Source organism: Leucopleurus acutus, assembly GCF_964270905.1.
Source record: "Leucopleurus acutus genome assembly, chromosome: 4".
Taxonomy (NCBI): domain Eukaryota; kingdom Metazoa; phylum Chordata; class Mammalia; order Artiodactyla; family Delphinidae; genus Leucopleurus; species Leucopleurus acutus.
The window spans coordinates 83,619,896-83,643,637 of NC_139146.1; the positions used below are offsets into that span (position 1 = coordinate 83,619,896).

The 23,742-nt window shown below is 34.4% G+C and overlaps 1 protein-coding gene across 10 annotated transcripts in view; it reads right to left on the reverse strand.

Annotated features, from left to right (window-relative positions):
- The window catches only part of EPHA5 (EPH receptor A5), a gene marked incomplete at both ends in the record, with an annotated part of 326,480 nt that overhangs the window by 14,553 nt on the left and 288,185 nt on the right, over nt 1-23,742 (reverse strand). For all 10 annotated transcript variants that reach the window (XM_082837949.1, XM_082837947.1, XM_082837948.1 and 7 more), the window contains 3 exons: nt 8,985-9,134; nt 11,798-12,007; nt 13,838-13,899. In XM_082837949.1, coding sequence (XP_082694075.1) covers nt 8,985-9,134; nt 11,798-12,007; nt 13,838-13,899 — 422 coding nt within the window. The remainder of the gene's footprint in view (nt 1-8,984; nt 9,135-11,797; nt 12,008-13,837; nt 13,900-23,742) is intronic.

The window sequence follows — 23,742 nt, forward strand, 5'->3', positions numbered from 1 at the left end:
GACAAACCTCAGAATGGCAGAAAATATTTGCAAATGAAGCAACTGACAAGGGATTAATCTCCAAAATTTACAAGCAGCTCATGCAGCTCAATATCAAAAAAAGCAAACAACCCAATCCAAAATTGGGCAGAAGACCTATATAGACAATTCTCCAAAGAAGATATACAGATTGCCAACAACCACATGAAAGAATGCTCAACATCATTAATCATTAGAGAAATGCAAATCAAAACTACAATGAGGTATCATCTCACACCAGTCAGAATGGCCATCATCAAAAAATCTAGAAACAGTAAATGCTGGAGAGGGTGTGGAGAAAAGGGAACACTCTTGCACTGCTGGTGGGAATGTGAATTGGTTCAGCCACTATGGAGAACAGTATGGAGGTTCCTTAAAAAACTAAAAATAGAACTACCATACGACCCAGGAATCCCACTACTGGGCATATACTCTGAAAAAAACATAATTCAGTAAGAGTCATGTACCAAAATGTTCATTGCAGCTCTATTTACAATAGCCAGGACATGGAAGCAACCTAAGTGTCAATCGAAAGATGAATGGATAAAGAAGATGTGGCACATATATACAATGGAATATTACTCAGCCATAAAAAGAAATGAAATTGAGTTATTTGTAGTGAGGTGGATGGACCTAGAGTCTGTCATACAGAGTGAAATAAGTCAGAAAGAGAAAAACAAATACCATATGCTAACACATATATATGGAATCTAAGAAAAAAAAAAAAGGTCATGAGCAACCTAGGGGCAAGACGGGAATAAAGACACAGACCTACTAGAGAATGGACTTGAGGATATCGAGAGGGGGGAAGGGATATTGAGAGGGGGGTAGGGTAAACTGTGACAAAGTGAGAGAGTGGCATGGACATATATACACTACCAAACATAAAATAGATAGCTAGTGGGAAGCAGCCGCATAGCACAGGGAGATCAGCTTGGTGCTTTGCGACCACCTAGAGGGTTGGGATAGGGAGGGTGGGAGGGAGGGAGATGCAAGAGGGAAGAGATATGGGAACATATGTATATGTATAACTGATTCACTTTGCTATAAAGCAGAAACTAACACACCATTGTTATGCAATTATACTCCAATAAAGATGTTAAAAAAAAAGGCAATAACTATGTGATAGTGTCCGTAGAAAATATTACAAAAACTATAACACATGGTTAACATATCTAATGCATTAAAATCGCATGCATATTGAGAAAATAATAAAACAATAAAATAAAACGACAAATAAATAAGAAATAGGTACTAATCAAAAATTTACAAAAGGGCTTCCCTGGTGGCGCAGTGGTTAAGAGTCCACCTGCCGATGCAGGGAACACGGGTTCATGCCCCGGTTCGGGAAGATCCCACATGCCGCGGAGCAGCTGGACCCATGACCCATGGTCTCTGAGCCTGCGCATCCGAAGCCTGTGCTTCACAGAGGGAGAGGCCATGACAGTGAGAGGCCCGCGTACCGCAAAAAAAAAAAAAAAAATTTTACAAAAGAAAAAAATGCTAAATCGATTTCGAGAAATTATCACTAGTGATCAAATAAATGAATAGTAAAAATTAAAAGTACCATTTACACTCATATATTAATGGAAGCTCATTTATTTATTAATTTGCTTATTATAAGACTTCCCATTGTGGATAAGGACGGTGGTATTACCTTAATAACATATATGTACCAAAATTAAATGTTTTAGTATATTTTATATCATGAAATATTTAACTATGCAGTGAAAACAGTCATTCTTATTTACTTAAAACATGATATATTTTATAATGTGCTTTTCCCCAAAGCTGATACAAATTATGTCTATTTTTTTTCTTTAGCACCTATTTAAAAAAAATATTGTCTTTCCTTCATTGAGCAGCTAGTCTTATATGTGATTATGAAATGAATGAATTAAACCAATTCCTTAGTTTTAAAGGAATTAGTAAGTTATTTGATCTGAGAAATTATTTCCAGAATATATTACTTAACTTTATTTTCAGCTAAATTTTTATATATAAATATAATACTCTGTCTCTAAGTTAACTTAGAACTTGGCCCAGTAATTAGGTCATTGAATTTAATTCTAAATTAATGTTTAGAATTTATATTTAAAATAGATTTAGAGCTATAATTTTAGATTTTATATTTAGACATTTTGAAGTGATTTTTTTTTTTTTTCATTTTTACCTATTGTTCCTTTCATAGCTTGGGGGAGAAATGAATGGCATTAGTACTCTGGTGGTTTGTGAAATGTTGAAAATCTGCCAAAGTGCCATTTAGGCTGTTCATTTTACCATACAATTTATAATGTATGGCCAATGAGTCATAATCTCAATTGACTTTGTTATTACAATTACCTTTGTTAATTGAGGTGGTTGAGATGAACGAAAGAAAAGAGAATAAAAATAAAAATAAAAAGACAACCAGAATTATTACAGACAATCTGGCATCATTTCAGATTTCTATATCTGAAATATTATCATAAGCTATGCATTTTCTTGGCATTGACATGTAAATCAATAGTCTGAACACAATTTAAAGAATGCTGCCTTTCCTTCCAATACATAAAACCCAACACTGAGCACCTAATAAGGCACTCTTCAGTGGGTGGTGACTCTATTGGGCCCTTTCCATCATGCAAGGGTCATGGGCTCATCTTTCAGATACATATACCCATTCTGGTTTGCTTTTACCCACAGAGCCTCAGCTAGCATTATAAGGTTGGAATGTTTGATTCACAAACATGGACTCCCACCGAGCATATACCTTAACTAGAATATCCACCTCATAGTGAAGGATGTGTGAGCTAATCACATACTTAGTGATGTGCTCCTAAATATTTAACAACTGGCTCTTCTCGCAGGGAAAACAGATTTATAGCATTTTCTCATTTATCTGACATAAATACTCGCTCCATGTCAACTGTAAGCTACCAACATAATCTCATTCAGGGAGAAATGTTCTGAAAATTCACCAGCTGATATGTGCTGGTTCCAGCAACCACTACACATAGTTCATCATCAAGAAGTGACTAGCCTTACAGAATGCTGGAAGGCCTTTTAAAGGCACAGCTGAAGCACCAACATGGAGGCAACACTTTGATAGGAGTAGGTGTCATTATTCAGGATGCAATTTATGTATTAAATCAATTAACTCAGAAACTTTTATATTGTGCTTCATTCCCAGTAACTCTTGCCAGGTGACAAATGGTTATAGCTGTCACCAGGCACTTTGGACTACTTGTGCCCAGGTACAAGCACAAGAGAAGGTGAGTCACCGTGATGGCCAAGGTTATTGATACTGAACAGCAGGAGGCATTTGAGCTGTTTTCACACAGTTGGGGTGGGGAGAAATTTGTGTGGAATCCAGGTAATACTCTAAGGGGCTCTTTTGTTACCCCTTTATAACAGCTGTGGCCAGAAAATGCCGACCCCCAAGAGTAAAGGATTGATTCTGTCTACCAGTTAAGCCACGATGATCTGCCAATTTGTTGGTGATGGGAAGTCAGAATGGATAGTGGAGGAGGGAGAGGCTAAGGACCAGATGAGGTCCTGAGATCAGCTGAAGCTACAGAGGCTGAATTTCAGTCCATAACCTGCCTCTGCTGAATTTCCCTTCAGAAAGAAAACCCCACAGAACCATAGAACAGATGCTTCCTGAACCTGTGTGGAAAAGTTGCTCTGTGTTGCAAAAGGGGTGGAGCATAGCAACCTCGAGAATCTGTCTCTCATATCTTCACCTACAGGGATGGAAATTGATCTACAGTCCTTAACCCTAAAACCTCTAAAATCCATCATCACATTTACACCAAGGCCATGTTTTACATAGGTTACTCCCAGTCAATTACAGAATATGGTAGTGATAAGATAGGCACATTCCTATGAGACTCCTATAACAGGAAATGCTGGCTTGAAGACTCCTTGGCAGCCTTGGCAACCTCCCTTAGAAGTGCACTTCAGCCTCAGATGCTTGCCTCCAATCATCTTTCCTTTGATCTCTACTCTACCTGGGGTCAGATTTGTATCACAGTCTGATATCTCTCCCAGCTTCCTCTCATCCCTTCATGTTTGTCCTCACAAGCAATTCCCTTTAATAATACTAATGTATATGTAATTTCCTCATGGCATAGGCTTCTTGAAGGATCTAGACTAGCCCAGGCTCATTGGTATCATAGGTACTAAGATGCAAATGTATGTATATTATCTACATTCATATTTAACACATATTTGCAAAATAGAAATCATATACACATTTTACAGGTGAAATAGGTGACATTCCAGAAGGTTAACTATTGCCCACGTTCACATAAGTAACAAGTGGCAATGGAAAGATTCACATTTAAGTCTCTCTGGCATGCAGATATGCGGTCTTTCTATCCTGGTGCTGAGTCACACTATTGAAATGAGAAATAATTGCCTCCCAAGAAAATAATTTGGGACAGGTATGGATATTACCTCACGGAATCAGATTTCTTGCACCATAAGAAAAAAATTAATACCCAGAATTAAAATGAGCTGTTTTGGAAGATAGTGCATTCTTTATAACAGGAGGTGTGAAAGTGTAGGCTGAATAAGTGAGTGCCAGGAAATTTATAGGGAACCTTTGAGCATTAGCTGTGTGTTTTGATGAATTAGGTTCTATATAGAGTGTGAGTGCCTGTGTTGCTTGGTGTTTACTCAAAATTTCACAGATGAGTCCTTTAGTTACTATGAGATATGAAGCGTCACCCAAAGTGACTAGAGTTTAATAATATATTCCTGGAAATTAACTCAAATGCCATAGAAATAGTTCCAGATAGACCAATTTTCTTCCTAGGATTTTTTTTTCTGTCTCCAATAGCTATTAAAAATGTACTGAGTATGTCTTTTTCTTTGTATATCAATCTTAGATCAATAGAATTCCAGAGATTAAAGAGATCTTGGAAATCTGTTCAAGTCCATTGCCTTTGTAATCATTGAAACTGACTGAGAGTTATAGAATCAAAGATGATTCTATTCTTCCAATTTCAGATTTGTGTTTTAGTTGTTTTTAAACAACAAGGTATAGGAATTTTAGACTGCAGTATTGATATTTCTTTATGTCTCATTTTTTCCAAAGGGGTAAGAATTTCCATGAGGTTACCTACCAGTCCCTAAACTAATTACTTGCATCCAAGGACAGCATTATCCTTAGAAGACCAAGAGAAAGGCAAACTCAGCACAAAGTGAGTTCACATCCTTCTGGAGTCAAAGTTTTTGCTGCCTTAAAAGTAAGATTTAGGCTGACAGAAATGGTACTAGAAACCTGAATGCCTAAAAAAATTTTTAAAAACAGATTACTTAAAACATTTTGAGTTTTTAAAACATTTTGTAATTTATGTGCTTAGTATACACTATGTATTCATACATTTCTGAATAAATACAAGAGAAAGACATTGTCACTAAATATAAAAATGCAATACAATGACATCTCTTCTTATTTTGTTTTTTATTTTAAGTTCTGAAAAATGTTGAGATTTAAAATGTTTGCTGTAAATAAAGAAGCTTCTACTGACTACAGGATGTTATCTTAGCTTCCCAAGCTTGAATCAGAGTTCATGGTCTGATATGTACCTAAAATCATCTTAATCATTTTAGTTTATTTTTATTATGTGTTGTTATGGCTTTTCTCTGTGATAGCAGAGGCAATCCTAAACCAAAAAAAACCTACCGCAGCATTCTATCCCCCTGACACAGTGGAAGGTCTCCTCTGAGAGATTTAGATTATTCTGCATGTCTTGGTAATGTAACATTTTCATGGTGGCAAAGTCTTTTTAGAATCAGTATCTGGAATGTAGAGATGATGGGATACATCATTCAAAACTGCCAAATCAGTACTTCTATTTTGATTTCTGAGAATCTTTTTTCAAAAGAAATATTCAGTGATCATGATTTTCAAATACAGTAGATCTGTCATGTTTCTTAGATACAAATTTTGATGGAAATTGAGGCATACCAAACTTAATGCCATATCTAGAAACTAAATGCCACTAATGCTAGTAAACTTGCTGAGAAAATGCAAAGCATGTATTGGACCTTCTATTAAAGGCAGACATTTTAGAAAGATCTTTAACTGTAAAACATTTTTCTGTAAACCTCATTTAGATTCTTGGAAAACCCAGCCAATGCCAAAATATTAGTTTTTATTTTTATTATGTCCTAAAAATATTAGCACTTCCTTGTATTTTTCTAAATAGTTTGAAATAAAGTTATCTGAAAAAAGTATCAAGGCTCTCAAATGGCTGAAATCAGGAAAAATATCTGTTCCGAATCCTTCACACCTCTTTGTTTCTATGTCCTTTTCTATATAACTTTATATTGTCCATTCACAATGAGCAGTGTGAGTGGACTGATCCTCTGATTATGGGATTGGACAATGGAATGTTGCAGGCTGGGCTTATTCTCACCCTTCAGCCATGGGGAAAATGAGCTCATATCTAGGCTAGCCTGCTGGTCTCTGAAAGAAGATGAGGGCCGTGTGGAGCAGAGCCAAGGTTTACCAGTATAGATCAGTCAATCCCCAGGAGCATGAGTAAGCACAGTCCAGATCAGTAGAAACACTTACGAGCATTCACCTAGCATTACGTTCTACTTTGATCTATCATTTTATTTGTGACAGATACAGCTATATCAGGCATAATTTCCTATAATGTGAGTAATAATCCTACACATATTATATACATAGTTGGGAAAGACTAATAATTCCTACTGATGGAATCAGAATTCAAAATATCTCAAGTGAGAAGGAGTTATAACACTAGGCAAATAAGGGGTAAATGTTTTCCTTGAGTGAAGGGAGCAGGCTTGCTGGCATTACAGAATAAAATACTTTCACAAAAACTAAAGGGAAAAATGGCATTGAAATGAGCCTTGAGAGAGGTTAGAAGCCAAACCATACATCTCAAGTTAGCATTTGGCATTTATCTGGAGAGTAGCAAGTAGCAAATAGGTCTCATCTTTGTCTAGGCTGGATTAATACATAATAATCATTATATATTGAATTGAATATTTTACATTCAATTAGAAGGTTGATCTAGGCTCACTGGTTGGAAATGAAAGGGAGGATGTAAACATTGATTCAATTGGAAACAGTGTAGTGGTTAGGTATTAAAATTTTGGAGAACCAGATTGAAATTTCTGGTATAACTTTTATTATTTTTGTGGCATTAAGAAAATCATTTAATCTCTTAAGTTTCAGTTTATTAACAGCCAGACAGAAATAGTATCTCTCTGATGGGTTGTTAAATGTGTGACAAGAGTTCAATACTTTGGCCATAGTCCTGCCCCAAAAATCATAAGGTTGAAGACAATAGATACTATGTTCTCTCAAATTGAGAGAAACAGAGGTCAGTATCCCTTTACTAGGTCAAGTGAACAGGGCAAAAGAAAACTAGTTGTAGCAATTTAGATGACTATAAGAAAGGGAGACTCACTGCCTTGCAGTATGCTTGTTGAGAGACGGGAATCCATCAGTCTAATTTACTATTGCTATCCGAAAAGAATGCTGTGAAATATTTCTTGGGAAAGCCACAGGGTGACCCTGGCTTCTCATCTGGGGAAATCTGAAGAAGACAGGGTGGCTGGGGCAGCCTGCAATAATATCTAAAAGAGGGAAAACTGGTAGAACATCAAACAAGGATGTGCTTTCCTCAGGTGAAGCAGACATATGTAAGGTACCATTAGAGACTGTGAAGTGGGGAGCAGGTGGCAAGCGCAAGGAACTCTGGGACATCTCAGTTGGAGTACATCCTCCTCTTTAAGGACCTTGCAGAGAGGAAAGCAAGAATCTGACAATTCTTCCTTACCAATCTTGCTACTTAGGGTTAGGTTGGCCCTGCAGTTGTGGAAAACACTTTGAAATGGATATAAGATTGACTCTGATTTAGATTGGACTTGGATTTTTATATCTGAAAGTGAGTCAATTACTGGCATGGTACTGTCGATTCACCAAAATGCAGCCGGAGAGCTAAAGCACCTGTCTAATAATCCCTGAAGGCATAAGAGCAGGAGATTTTACAGAGCATGGATGAAAGAAATAATTGGAGAAAAAAATAAATCTTTTAAATCAGCATGGTATTTAGTTAAGACTGTTCATTATACTGGTTTTTATATAAAGAAGTAATGAGCTATTAGTTGGTAAATCATTTAAAACAAAGTATGACATATAATAAGGGCTCAATAAAAGATAGCTTTTATAATTATTTGAAGAAAAAATATCAAATTTCAATGCAATCCAAAATAGAAAGGGCTATATCGAATAGTAACAATGGAAAATTAAAAAGTCAAACACCAAAGGCCATGTAGTCAGGCATCATTCTGAACTTGAATAGAAGATTCTTGCATGGTTTCTTTAATTCCAGGATTCTATTATTCTAAGCCTGAATTATTTCTCCATGTGGGAAAAAAATCTGTTTTTATCCCAAATTAAATAGACAATATTACTCTTCCTACTTTTTTTTAATGTAAAGAAACAGATTATTTCTTTTTATCCTCTAAGAGCATCCACTATTAAAGCAATGTCATTCACCCTTTTGGTTTGGAGTTTCAGCTCCCTTTATCAAGTGCATGTCATAAAAACTTGTCTGTCAGTATTCATTCTCTGATGGCTCTTTCTTCATTTTTGAAAATGATACTGACATAAAATGAGTGACACAGCACTACAGTACTGCTAGGACTGTCTGGCAAGATTTTATATAACAGTAACTTGCTTTCCTTTGTACTAACTTATTTTGAGCTTCTGCATAAAGGATTTTAATAACAAAACAGATCAGAGGTTAAGCAAAGAGTATTTCACTTTTTTAAGCAACTGTCATTTTCAGAAATATATATTATATACATACACACACACACACACACACACACACACACACACACACACACACACACACACACACACACACACAGTCTCCCGACTCAGAGAGCTGTTTCAATTCAAACTTTAGGGGGAGTAGTTCCATACTTACATCTTGGTTGGTCATCTCCCAGTAGGGTCTCTCTCCATAAGACACAACCTCCCACATCACGATCCCATAGCTCCAGACATCACTGGCAGAGGTAAACTTTCGGAAAGCTATAGCTTCTGGGGCAGTCCATCTGATTGGAATTTTGCCTCCCTACAATTGAAAAAGAAGAAAAAAATTCCCACATACTTCAAATGTATCTAGGGATACTGCTTCCTCACTGAAAAGATCTAGAAAGAGATGTAACATTTTTAAGTGAATCTGTTTGACAGCATACAGTCTCTTTTCACATATCTCAGCCCATAAGCACTTGTAGGCTGACTACTAATTGGCTGGCTGGAAGCTTTCTAGTTTAAATTCTGTTTGACTACTGGAACACATACAGGACCCACATCTCAATTACAGTATCAGGATGGCAGCTTTAAGTGGGGAAAGCAGGCAGTCAGGCAAATCAATAAGGTAGCTTTCATGACTTTCTAACAGAAAGTAAAGGACTCAAATTCCCAAGGTTCTTTTTTCCTTTAATATAGGACTGTAAATAGAAAGTCTTGATTGCTGAATGTAACCATGAGAAGTTTAAATGTTAATAAGACAAGCATGAAAATCAGATATGTTAAAAACTTAGTTAGACTTTCTCCTGACACCGTGCAATTTCTTTTAGACTTGATTTCTCTTATTTCCCATTGTCATATTTTTGTGTGTGTTTGGTCAAACTGTTTTTTGTTTTTTTTTTAACCAAAAAGGTAAGTATCTAAATGAGATTCAACCAAATTAAAAATTATTAAAATTAGATTACGGGGAAAGACTTACAACATTATCAAGTTTGGGGTTTTTACATGATAAAAACAATGATTTGGTAAGTTTTCTCCTAGTTTACAAGATAACACTTTTATATCCCACCCCTTTCAGGGTAAACTATTTTCTCCTCATTTTTAAAAGAAGAAAAATCAATGCAACCAAACATTTCATCTATAAGCAAATATATTTTAAAAGAGAGAAAGAGAGAAGTGAGTGTTTTGAATATTTTCCTGTAAAAAGACTAATATATGACTTCCTGTTTTGCAGGAAGAAAAGAAAATTAATTCACATACTAGAAAAAATGGGACAAACTTTCTTTATGAACCAAAGTTTCAGGATATATGAAGAAATAACAATTTCATGTAATGCTTAAAATTGTTCTGAGTTGATGTTAATTTGAATTATTGAAACTAAGTTTGAATTATTTGCTCCTTAGAAATATGGTAGCAGCACATTGAGAAGACTTTCCTGAAACATAACTTTTGTTAATTAATTATTCATAGGCAAGATCACATTATTAGGCCTGGCTATGTGGCACTGGGATCATCTATAATTATTACAATTCCTCTTGAAATTGTAATTTGTCGATTACTTTAAACTTCAGCCTAGAAATTTTCTCCTGGTCCTCTGACCATCATATTGGACATCAATATTATCTGAAGTTCCCTTATTGGCTCATCTCTCAATATATGGATTTTCCACAAAGTGCTGCCACACACCATTTCCCAGGAGTAAGTCTTGAGGGTCTCAGGATCTCTGGTTCCTCCTCCCCTCCCTCTCCACCAGCATGACACATTCACACAGACCTTGACAAATTTGCTTTATGCATTTAACTGAGACACCAACCAGTCATGCTGGGAATGGGTTTTTCTATAACCTCAATCTTGTTTAGGCCAAGTTTATTAAATGTAACTATAATCCCAGGAGAATTCCTAATTGAGGTTTCATTTAACTCAAATAATGACAATAATAATTAGGTCTAGAAGGAAAGGCGTATTCCACCAATTAATTTATTGATTTATTAAGCTGATAATTTGAAGGCTTTGTTTGCTTAGATAAGTCACTCATGATCTTCAGCATAGTATAATCCTTAACTATCCATAAGTCACAATGCAACAATGAAAAAAAAACAGCCTTATAATCTATAGTTTATTGTTAGACTATGAGTAGAAGTAATTTTAAAACGTTGAATTAAATAAGAAAATGTGTAACATCTATCATAAGAATAAGAGATGACAAAAGTATTCTGTATTGAAACAAAAGTTAGCCACATTGTATAGTGAAAAAATGTAATGATAAATTCCTATCTTCATAAGAAGTTTAAACATTGAGGATATCTTGATGCCCTTCAGAAGATTTAGAATTAAACAAATGTAGTTTATTAAAAGGGATTAAAATTCAAGAAGTGCAATACATAGACTGTCCAGAAAATTCTGTTGCATTAATTCCCACAGTTTTCCACAGAAAAAACCGTCAATTATACAACAGCAATTCAGGAAGCAATTACTTTGCTGGAAAAGGGTGTTGATTTATGCTAATTATGACAATGTGAATTAGTGACCAATTTTCCATATATGTGAGCTTAACAATTTACATAGTATAAAAGAAATTAGGCATTAAAATACCGCCAGTAATGTTAATATATGTATATATTTATTGCTTTTAATGCAGGAGATTCTCTCTTTAACTTTTTCTTTTACGTTTAATACTCTATATGATTTTATGAGTTGTATCCACTATGAACTCAAACTTTTTATTTTCAGTATCTGCAAGGAAAAAATGAACTACTAAGACTCATAAAGTGAATACTTGGCTTATCTGAATTTAATATTTGAATTTTCTGATATCTAACAAGGAGAGTTATCTGGATTTTTTTAATCCACCTTCCCCTTTTTCTCTCTCTTTCTTCTTATATTGGAGGAATTTCTTTTTTCTTTTTTTTTCTATTTCCTTTAAAATCTTTAAATATTAAATGTCTCTAGTCTAGTATTTCAGAAATTCATTCTGTTAGCTCTTACCCTAGTGGTGTAGGCTGCCTCAGGATCATCTTCCAGTACCCTGGAAAGCCCAAAGTCAGACACTTTGCACACAAGGTTACTATTTATTAAGATGTTTCTGGCAGCAAGGTCTCTATGCACGTAGCCCATGTCAGAAAGGTACTTCATTCCTGCAGCGATGCCTCTCAGCATACCAACCAGCTGGATCACAGTGAACTGCCCGTCATTTTTCTGTAAAGATTATACAGAAATATTAGCCCTACAACCCCAATCACTAAAGGAAAATATGAAAGGATCTTCCTTCAATCCCCAAATTAATATATACTACTACCAAATTCATATGCAATTTCTATCTGAAGGAGAATGGGAAAAGTTAAGCAATAGATAGTTAACTTGAAAATGCGTAACAGTCCTCTGCTTGGTCAAAGCAGATAAAGGCTTTGAAAGCCCTTGACCAAAATCTCACTTATAGTTGCTCTTTTCTGCATTGTAATCCTTTATTCTCAGTCATCAGAGGAGTGTTTTCATCACTTCAACCTAGTGCCTGCCTTGGGTTAACACTGTACATTTTTGAAGTGACTTAAAAGAAGCTGGCTGGTTAGGCATATTGGGGTAAGGAAGAAGTGGCCAGAGGAAGTAAGGGAGAATCTGCAATAGCAGATGGGGGAGGGAGGGACTGAACAATGACCAGGAGAATATTAGCATTTCTTGGAAGCTTGCTGTCTTTGTCAAGGGCACTGGACTTGGTGCAGACACACAGAATAAGGCTCAACTGATGCTTATTTTGAAATAAAGGAATGATGTGACCTTAAGAGACTGAAGAACTTAATTATATATGTATTAGAAATTTGGCAGCAGAATCTGGTAGAGGCTGGAGATTGAAAGGGAAGTTTGCCTTGTCAGTGGACCCCTGTCATATTCAATGCACAGGCCCTTCTTATAATCATCATTAATGCCACTGTCCCATTACTTTTAAACAATAGCAATAGTTGCTATATTGAAAGTGAAAAGCTGCCAGACTACAGGTTTAATCAGGCCTGCAAACATGTTACATTGTCTAGAACATGCTATTTATTAATAAAATGAATAAATTTTATGAATAAAATGACTTGCATATTTAAAAATACAATCTTTTCCTAAAATCCAGAAGATCTGACAACATTGGCTACTGTCTGTTATCACATAATGACTCTGCTGGTACAAGTAGTGACTGGCCCTCAGATGAGTTATGAGTCTATTTGACTCTTTCATTAATATAGATGATTTTCATGGACTTTTTAGACATTTTCCTTATTCTGCCTGATATACTTTGAGAGAGTTAAGTACTTTTTTTTTGTTCTTTTTAAAAAAATTTTGTTGAAGTATAGTTGATTTACAATGTTGTTTTAGTTTTTGCTGTATGGCAAAGTGAATCAGTTACACATATACATATATTGACTTTTTTTTAGATTCTTTTCCCATATAGACCATTACAGAGTATTGAGTAAAGTTCCCTGTGCTATACAGTAGGTCCTTATTAGTTATCTATTTTATACATAGTAGTGTAGTGTGTATATGTCAATCACAATCTCCCAACTTATCTCCCCTCCCCCTCATTTCCTCCCCTGGTAACCGTAAGTTTGTTTTCTACATCTGTGACTCTATTTCTGTTTTGTGAATAAGTTCAATTGTACCATTTTTTTAGATTCCACATATAAGCGATATCATATAAGTCTTTCTCTGTATGACTTACTTCAGAGAGAGTTAAGTACCTATAAAAGCTTCTCTTTTTCTCCTTTCCTTCCTTCCTTTCCTCCTTCCTTCCTTCCCTCTTTTATTTTTTTTTGGGGGGGGGCACATTAACATACACTTAAATAAAACTGTAGAGACACATAATTGGGATTTGTATACATTTTCTAAAGTGGATAATTTTCAGACCAAAGTTAATTTTTGTAGTATAATTATCCTGACTCCAGATATTTCTATTTAAAATTTAGCTTTAAAGTGGCTGGATTTCAACTTCAACATCATGGTCAATATATGAATAACAGTTTGAATAGTTACATTTGTCTCATATCTTACCTTTAAAAATGTATCTAAAGAGCCATTTTCCATATACTCTGTCACTATCATCACTGGTTTACCTGAAAAGAACACAGTGGTATAAACCGTTGCTTTTAGATTTTGTACTCTTATCTAGGAGAAGTTTACTTGGAAGTTTTTATTGTTGTCCAAATTATATACATCTGTTAAAAAAATAGTCCTTTTTGAGTAGCAAGTAAATTTATGACATGATGATATCTTAGTATATACTAAATTGGGTCAGTGAGAAGAAAGTATCACAAGAATGATAAAGATTGACATTTAAGATTCAAAAACCCATAATTTTCAATACCAAAATCAATTTATGTAGAAAATGAGTTTAAGGATGAATTTTATTTTAATAGAGGTAATGATATAAAGTGCCAAATAATAATATCCAGCAAAGCGCTGAAAACATATTCATCTTCCTCACAGTTCTAAATAAAAACTCCTGTCCAGTCTAACTACCCTGTTTATGATCTCTGGAATATATGTTGTATTTTCCAAACTTTATTTCTATGTTCTTATAATTCATTTACTTATGGCTAACTCCCTTTTCCCTCTCTGCCACATACTTATGATCTTTATCAACACCAATTTTTTCATTCTTCAAAACCCTGTTCTGATTCCTCTTGCTGTCTGGAAACTTCTCTTGCAATCATCATTCTGATGGATGAGGTCCTCCTCTTTTCATGTCTGATATAAAACTGTAGCTAGACAGACTCTGGAGCTACACTGCTTGGCTTTGTATCCCAGATCAATCACTTATTATCAAGTGATCTTGGGCAAATCAATTCTTATCTCTGTATCTCATTTTTCTCATCTGTAAAACGGAGATATTAATGGCACCTGCCTCATAGAGTTACTGTGAGTATCCACCAAGTCATATTGTTACCCAGGTCACTTAAAATAGTGCTTGTCACTTAGAATTTGCTATGTATTATTATTTTATAAACTTTATCAACTTTGTATCTGTGGGGTTTCATTGCTAGATATAAGTCGACTAAGAGAATAGATCATATTTTATCCCTCATAAAATTATGGCAGTTAGTGTGTAATATGTCTGTGATACAAGATGAAAAATATAAGATCAAAAATCTTTGCCAGGGCTTCCCTGGTGGCGCTGTGGTTGAGAGTCCACCTGCCGATGCAGGGGACACAGGTTCTTCCCCCGGTCCGGGAAGATCCCACATGCCGCGGAGCGGCTGGGCCCTGGAGCCATGGCCGCTGAGCCTGCACGTCCGGAGCCTGTGCTCCGCAACGGGAGAGGCCACAACAGTGAAGGGCCCGTGTACCGCAAAAAAACAAAACAAAACAAAACAAAAAACCTTTGCTATATGAAAAAATATCTAAAACATGGTTGTTAGTTTTATCACTCCACGCTAACCTCACTATTTTAAAACATGCCCCTTTACTCTTTGATAAAAGTATACTACATACAATTTTAGTGTTAATTTAAACTATTTTTAGGTAAGTAAAAAAAGACCTTATGATAGTAAAATTCTATCTTGTATATCTATTAATTAACTTTTTATATTATAAAGGGAAACAGGGCCTATTCAATTATGAAATGCACTGTAATTAACTTAATGGCATTCTCCAGAAGGGTATCTGTATTTTACTTGAGGAGTGATTCATTCAGGTCATAGAGTTAGAACTTTTATATTTATTCATACAACATTAGTCTGAAATGTAAACAGAGATATAGAAAGTTAGACAATTGCATGAAAAAGAAATAACTAGAAAGAAAAAGGAGTTTTCATTCCAAAATCACTTAAAACTCACTATTTAGTATAATAAGGTAGGTCAGTCTAATTTCTCACTCAGACAATTATCTTCTTTTAAAATACTTTAGAAGCATTATTCTTTGAATGAAATGTGACAAGTAATGCTACAAAGGCAGATGCATTTCTCCTTTGTAAAAGTTATTTAAAAAGGTTGTCTAAAAAATTCATTTGTCATATATTTGTACTATGCCTACGTTAGGTAAAACATCCCATGTGTAGAGAATATACATTGGAGATGTCATTTGATTTGAATTTGGAAGATTGAAAGGGTCACTGGTGTAATAAATGGTGACAGATATTTCAGGAAGAAGAGGCAGCATAGGCCAAGGTATCTTGTCATGAAAGAGTTCATCAAGTTCAAACATGGCTAGAGGGCTGAATTTTGCTTTGTAATTCAGGAAGTGACAGGAGATGAGTTGGGGAGTGTTGATTTTTAAAACTGACTGGAAATACAATACCTTAGTTAGAAAAAAAAGAATGACTCGTTGTATTTGTAAATGGCCAAGACAACATAACAGAAAAAAGGATTATAACTGCATTTTCTCCTTACTATGGCTGTAATCTAAGTTCATGAATTGAGATATGCTTCCAATTTAACTTCATTTTAATGATGCCACACCCATTTTAATGGTCCTCAGACAAACTCTAAATAGACAAAATTTTGCTTTAGGCCCTTTTGGTCCCATTCTTACATCCTAGAGCCTATTTCCGGCTTTTATTAATGTTGAAGCCCCTTTTCCTTCAAAAGTCCAGAATTAATATGCTTCCCCAAGGGTGACAGCCAAAATATTTGATAACTGCTTTGGCACAGGGACCTACATGTCTGAAGTTCAACCAACCGTAATGCTGGAATATCAGAACGTCCTGGTGTACCAGACATCACCTCTTCATCTGCCTGATTTCAGGAATTCAGAAGTACCCAGAGATGAAGCTGAGTAGGCATATAAAAGGATAACCCTGGCTTCAGCTTTTTATCAAATAGCATGGGAGTATTTCAATAAATTTACAGCTAATAGAGCCAAAAAATATGTATTTGCTGAACACCAGCCCTGATCAAATTAGGAAAAGGGCTACATTTTCTAGAATCAGCCTGTGTTTCTAGGAATATATCCTGTGTAGATCTGACTCTCACTTACAGAAATCCGTTGAGGGAGTTGTCATAGTTTAATTGGAATTGGAAGAACTGAATTCCAGCAGATATCCAGAGAATATAGTCTTAGCTTTCCCTCATTGGTACCTCTCAGCTCCTACCACATGAGCAGATGCCTTGTCCATCAAAGTGAAGGCCTAATCAATGTCTACAATTATCTACTCTACCCCAAGCCTTTTATTATTACAGCACTTCTCCTATATTACTACTTCAAAACCTTCAGTTTCCTTCTATTCTCTTTTTCTAGAGAACAGAAAACTTTTTCTCAGTTTCTTTCTCTTCTCTCTGTCTATCCTCTAATTTTTTAGACCCTCTTCTTACAGCTATGGGTTAGTGTTAAATATTTACTACCCCTCACCCAAGGTCTCCTGAGCAGGAGTTGGATAAAATCCCTATGTAAAAATACCTCTTTCTTGGGTAAATTTGTTCCTTAAATTCAACCCAGATTCACTGAGCTTAGACGAAAGAATTCATACTCTAAAGAGAATGACTGATCAGAAACTTTATTGATATTGAATAATATATATTTGGAAAGAAAAAGTAATTGCTTTTTAGGGAGATCTGCACCTGGTATTCCTCCTATAAGATTTTTTTTTAGTATTCATCACTTAGCTTTAAAAGTCAGATTCATTATTTATGATAGTGTAGGTTTTGAAAAATATGATAGGGACCTAAAACACCTCTTTTATTTCAGAAAATGGGGGAAAAGCAATTAAAATGCATGTTTGCAAACAAACATGATCTTCTTTTGTTGACAAGAATAAGACAATTCAGGACTCATTTGATTATTTCTCATGCTTAAGCCATTTTAATGATAATTATATTTAGTTTGGCATATGTTTTGTCTCAGTTCCTGCTAGCCTGCAAAAATGACATAGCATTAATTAATGTGGCTTTACTCTAACCATTGTAAATTCAATAAAATGGTATAAATCATTTTCCATTATACAGCTTGAAGTACAGACAAAGAGTAAATCTGCCAATAATTTTGAAAGCATATTATCAAAAATCAATATAAAAAGAGCTCATAAAGCATGTCAAAACATGATTTTAATCACAGAGTAGAGTTTTTACATTACTTCATAATATTTACTGAGGACCCAGTTCAGGCAGAGTCTAAGTAGTAATAGAAACACATTATTTGTGGAATTCACCAACCTCATATTTCATCATTTGGTATTGATAATCATAAAAGAACTACAGTTTATTGATATACTGAGTGCCCACTTACAAGGCATGATGTTATTTTTAATTGTAATCAAAATTCTATAACAGTGATATTACAGAAGACTCTTTTCAGAGAAAGAAAAGTGAGGCTTAAAATGATTCAATATATTACCTGAGTTGATTAGTGCAAGTTGTATAAGAAACAAAGTTGGGAATCAAATTCATGTCCACCTGACTATAAAAGTTGTTTTCCTTCCCTCCATACTATGATGCCTATAATTTCCAAATATTTATTTTAAATTTTAAATTTAACTTTAAAATCTCACAAATATTTAGTCTTTTGTGATAATATAAGTTTGATAATCATGACTATGCCATACCAAACTATTCATGCATTAATGGCAGATCTGGTAGGGTTTCAGTTGCTTTCAATAAATAATATGTTTTGTATGTATGATCATTACTTATATATGCTCCAAGCGTTTTGAAGTGTTCGATAGTGAAGTGGATAGGTCTTGGATTCCACTTATATGAAGTATCTAAAGTAGTCAAACCCATAGAAACAGAAAGTAGAATGGTGGCTGCCAGTGGCAGGGGGAGGGGGAAAGAAGGAATTACTGTTCAATAGGTATAAAGTTTTAGTTATGCAAGACAAAAAGTTTCTAGAGATCAGCCATACAACATTGTGCTTACAATTAAAAAAACTGTATCTACACCTAAAAATTTAATAGGGTAGATATCATGATATGTGGGTTTTTCTTACCACAGTAAAACAAAACTGCATTTGCTTCCTTAGTAAGTGATTTTTTTGGTGCTAATGTCCAACAAAATCCAAGAGAGAAGAGAACACGCCACTTCTGGTAAAGCAGTCTTTTTTCACAAGCTCTCTCAAAGTTAGGTGAGACAAACTTTGGGGAGTGTTGATTTAGTCCTTGCTTTTCAGAGCATGGCCTATGACAAGTGGCATAGCTATCACCTGAGAGCTTGCTGGAAATGCAAAATCTCAGTGCCCAATCCAATCTATTAAAACAGATTCTGCATTTTAGCAATATCCTCAGAGGCACGTTGTATTTTGAGAAACACTGAACTAGGCTACATCACAAGAGTTGCAACTAAATCTGGGCTTATTATTTTATTTGCATGGGTACTACCTGCTTTTCTGAAACCACGAGTGCATCAAAAAACACGTGGTACCACTTAAGGGTATAAGGGAGCATTTGATTTAGAAACATCACAATTCACTGGAAAACAACTGTCACTGGTTTCTCTTACAAACATTTTACAAGATTTGTAAATAATTAAAAGTAAGCCTGTGCTTATACTTATATATCTATAGTTTTATTTCACTACGCCATTCTATTTGGGTTGTATTCCATTTAGTACATTAACACTTGTAGCTGTTTGAAATTACTTTTATTTTTACTCCAAGGGAAGCTTGGAATAAGAAATATCATGATTCAATTATTAATGGTTAATGGTCACCCAGAAAATGGGACCCTGTGCTTATAGTAGGAATAGATAATGCTTATCAAGCGGGGGAATGTGAAGGGAGGATGAAGTATGGGGCAATCAGAACTTAGAAAGGTACTCAGATATTTTAATTCCATTATGACCCTTATTTATTGGTTAACACTTTAGGGAAAACTACTTTTAAAATTATGTAATTTTAATTTTAGGAAAGACTATAAAATCAAAAGCCTCTATACCTTACCTGAAATGGAAACACCAAATGTTTCTATTAAATAGAAATTCCAAATTTTCCATAATATCCTCTTTTATTTCAGATTGTTTATATTGATATAAACTTTCTCATTAGCTGCACATTTCTCAAATTAAAAATAAATTAGAATTGCTTTGACATTAGCAAAGGTGGATAATTACTTGTGGAGTCAGCAGTGATCGACTTTGCAGAGGAGCTAAGCAATCTAAGAATTAACAATGTGACAGCTTTGTTTTATTAGTAATGAAAATGACTTTAAAAACACAAGGTTTAATTTACTAATAATCAATCTTTGAGCCAGTAAATCTCTGTTTCTATAGATATATATCTTTCAGGTGAGTAGAATTTAGATTTTATCAGAAAAAGCCCTTGTAAATATCTAATAAATATCTTATGTTTATTTATTATACTTTTCTCTATGCCCTAATAATGAAAAACTAGTATCAAATTAATGAGCTGGCTTCCATTTCTACTGCCGTGTTAAATTTGTTTATTTCCATCATGGTTTATCACTGATAATGGCTCATAGAATTGTTTCCTTTTGTGAAAGGGAAGATATAAAATTCAAGCTTATTCATACTGCAAACATTTTCATTTATACTTCTCAGAATCCAATCTTATACACAACATCTGCAATTGGGTGCTTATAAGCCTCTCAAAAGTAACGTGTCCAAAACAGAACTACTGATTACCAACCACAATCTTGTTCCTCCTGGAATTTTCCCCATAACTGACAATTCCTTTCTTCGAGGTACTCAGGACAAATAATTTATAATTATCATTGACTTCTCTTTTTCTCATATTCCACATCTAATCCACAAGAAGACTTACTGTGATTGCCTTCAAAATATCTATAGAATTCAGCTACTACTCACCATCTTGTTAGATTACTACCCTGATCTAACCCATAATGAGGTGTGAATAATGACAGTAGTCTCCTCCCTGTCTCCCCATTTCAACACTGGCTTCTACCATCTTTATTCAACACAGCATCCTGACTGATCCTGTTAATGTAGAAATAAGATTCTATCACATCTTGGCTCCAAGGCTCAGAATAAGAGGCACTCTTTGCAGGGACCAAAGTGTTCATATACTGTCTATTCTCCTATTAAATCTTCAAGTTAAGCTCTTACCAGACTCCTCTCATTCATTCCACTGAAGCAACGCTGGCCTTGTTTTTTCTTGAACATTCTATGCAAGTTCCATTCGAGTCTTGCTGGTTCTTCTTTCTACAACACACTGCCTGCCCCCAGATATCTGTAAGGCTCACACCTTCACTTATTCAAGCCTTATCAGAGAGGCCTTTCTCTAAATAAAATAGAAACCACCAACCCTCAATAGAAACAATCCATAATCATAGCTTTACTTTTTTCATTTAATATATTATAAATGTATTTGTTCAATTAGTTTTTCTCCCCTACCCAAAGGTAAGCTCCATAAAGGCAGGAAATCAGTCTGTTTAATCTCTGCTGTATCCCACTGATTAATAGGAATAGACATGTATTAGGTGATCAATTAATACCTTTTGAATAAATAAATGTTTCTTGTCAAGTGTATACCAAATAATAAAAATGAGGTTAGTACACATTAATGTACACTGTAAGAGCTTGGGTTTTGGAGTCATGCAGAACTGCTTTTAAATCTGGTATTATCCTATGCTAGTTTTATGATATTGGATAAGGTATTTAACCTCCTTAAGGTTAATTTTTCCTATCTGTAAAATGAGAACAAATACTAGTGTCTACAGGATAGCATTATTGTGCAGATTAAAGAAGATAATATATAAAGAACATTAACTTAGCACATACTTAAAGTAATATTAATTATTAGTAGTAGTTATAACTTATATTTATATGTAAGATCCTGTGAAAAGATCCTCATGCAATTTTCTTCATATGCATTTTAATTATTTTTCCTAAAACACCCATAGTTTTATAGAACAAAGTTGCTTAAATTAAAATATAAATTGTATATCACTCTAACTCATTTTAACTGTTTAGATAACTGTAATTTAGTCATTGATTCATTTACTATCATTCATGTCTTTTAAAAAAGTTTTGAAATTCCCTAATGTGTCCGGCCCTGTGACAGATACTAGGGGTGCTGTAAACATATATCAATTTCAAGAAGTTCATGGTGTAGTAAGGACAGAACATGTTGAGAGATAACTATGATACAATGGACAATATGACAAAGTGCAGAGAAATGCAGCTAGAGTTTGTAAGATTGTCTCTGGCTGAGAATTCATTCATTCAACAAATACATGAAATGCTACACATGCTGAGCACAGAGCTAGGAACACACAGGTGAGCAAAATAAAACAAATGTAGAACTGGGATGCTTTCCTTTATTCAGCTATTCAACATTATTGAGTGGCCTACTCTATGCCAGGCAGACACTGAGGATGGAAGGAAAAATGAAGAGAAATGACACTGATCTTATGGAGAAGGTCACATTTGAATTAAACTTGAAGGTCAAGTAGAACTGAGGAAAGTGGAGAGGACATGCTAGGGCAGAATGAAGTATCTCCAAGGGCAGAACAAGAACTAGGTAGAGTTTTCTGGAAAGGAAATAGTGTAATATGGAGATATGGCCAAATTATATCAAGTTCAGTATCAAAGTATATGTATTTTGCTTGATTTGTTTGCTCCTGGTGATGAAGCAAGAGAGGAAATTGATTTAGTAAAATGTATGGAATGGACTAATATCCATTGGAAAATACCAAAATGGAAAGACTAGTCTGAAGATTGTTGGAATAGCCCTGGGTCATATATAATAAGGGCCTGTAAAATAAAATGGACTTTTACAGGATAGAATGAAATACTATATTTGAAAGATAATTACAAATTTATATAAGTCAGAATTATCTGACAATTTAAATAATCAATTGCCATTGAATGTGTTATTTCCTCAGACATGGAAAGAAAAACAGGGAGACATTTCTTTAATTTTTCTCTAATATTTTGTTTAAATTTATTAATTTTACAGGAGAACTAAGTTTATTTGTATATTATCCTAGATTAAGAAATATAAGTATGAATATTTAAATAGAAATATACATATTTCAATAGAAATATTATATAACTATAAATATTTCAATAGATATATTTATATAACTACATTGTATAAACTATATTACATAATTATATTATATAAATATTTATATAACTATAAATATTTCAATAGAAATATTCCTTTGGTCAATTTTTATAATATTTCCATGGGTGGAAAAAATAAATCTTAAAGAACTAAGGCTGTGCTGCAATGGAAAAATTATTTTTCCACTTCTAAATTTTATTCCTGAATCTATTTGAATTGTAAAAGCTGGCTCTATGTATGTTACATTAAAGCATCATGCATTGTGAATGAGTCAATTAAGCCAGGACCTGTGGGTTTCTTACGTCATTTGTCATAAGTCTCTCTAGAATATATAATTATTTATGATGTCTCCTGTTTAACCACAAATCACAGAAGGAATTTGAATGAGGCCCCATATTTCTGTCACGAAAGGCAGTGATAGAGGAAGGAGGAAGGTTCGTGATGGCACCACCCAGAGGAGTGCTACTTCAGACTCCCCACCTCAGCTTCAATCAAAACAATCACAAGATTTAGTTGCACTTATGTCTCATTATCTGTGTGCTGCAGGTTGAGAATAACTGCTGAATAAATTAGCATCAGATCAGATAACATGAAATTAAGGACACAAATAAAGTGAGTTGCAACATGGTAAATTAAAAACAAGCTGAAGACTTCCTAAGTTGAACATCAAGAGCTACATTTATTAAGGGGAAATACAGTTTCAATTCAAACAGAAAAAAAAATAAGACAAAGAAGTATTTTAAATATTTACATTTTGCTTTACCTGTATGTGTAACTTCACCGCAGCAACATCAAACAGAATATTTGATTAGAAGATTGGAAATTTAAAGTCTGTATTTTCAACCACAGCCCTGTTTTTTAGACTAGACTTTACAGAATTTAAATATGATCATTTGCTGATAATGGCATTTGCTTCTTAAAATAAAGGTCTCAAGTGCATATAAAATGGTCTATGACAAATTTAGTTGTTTTACTATGAGAA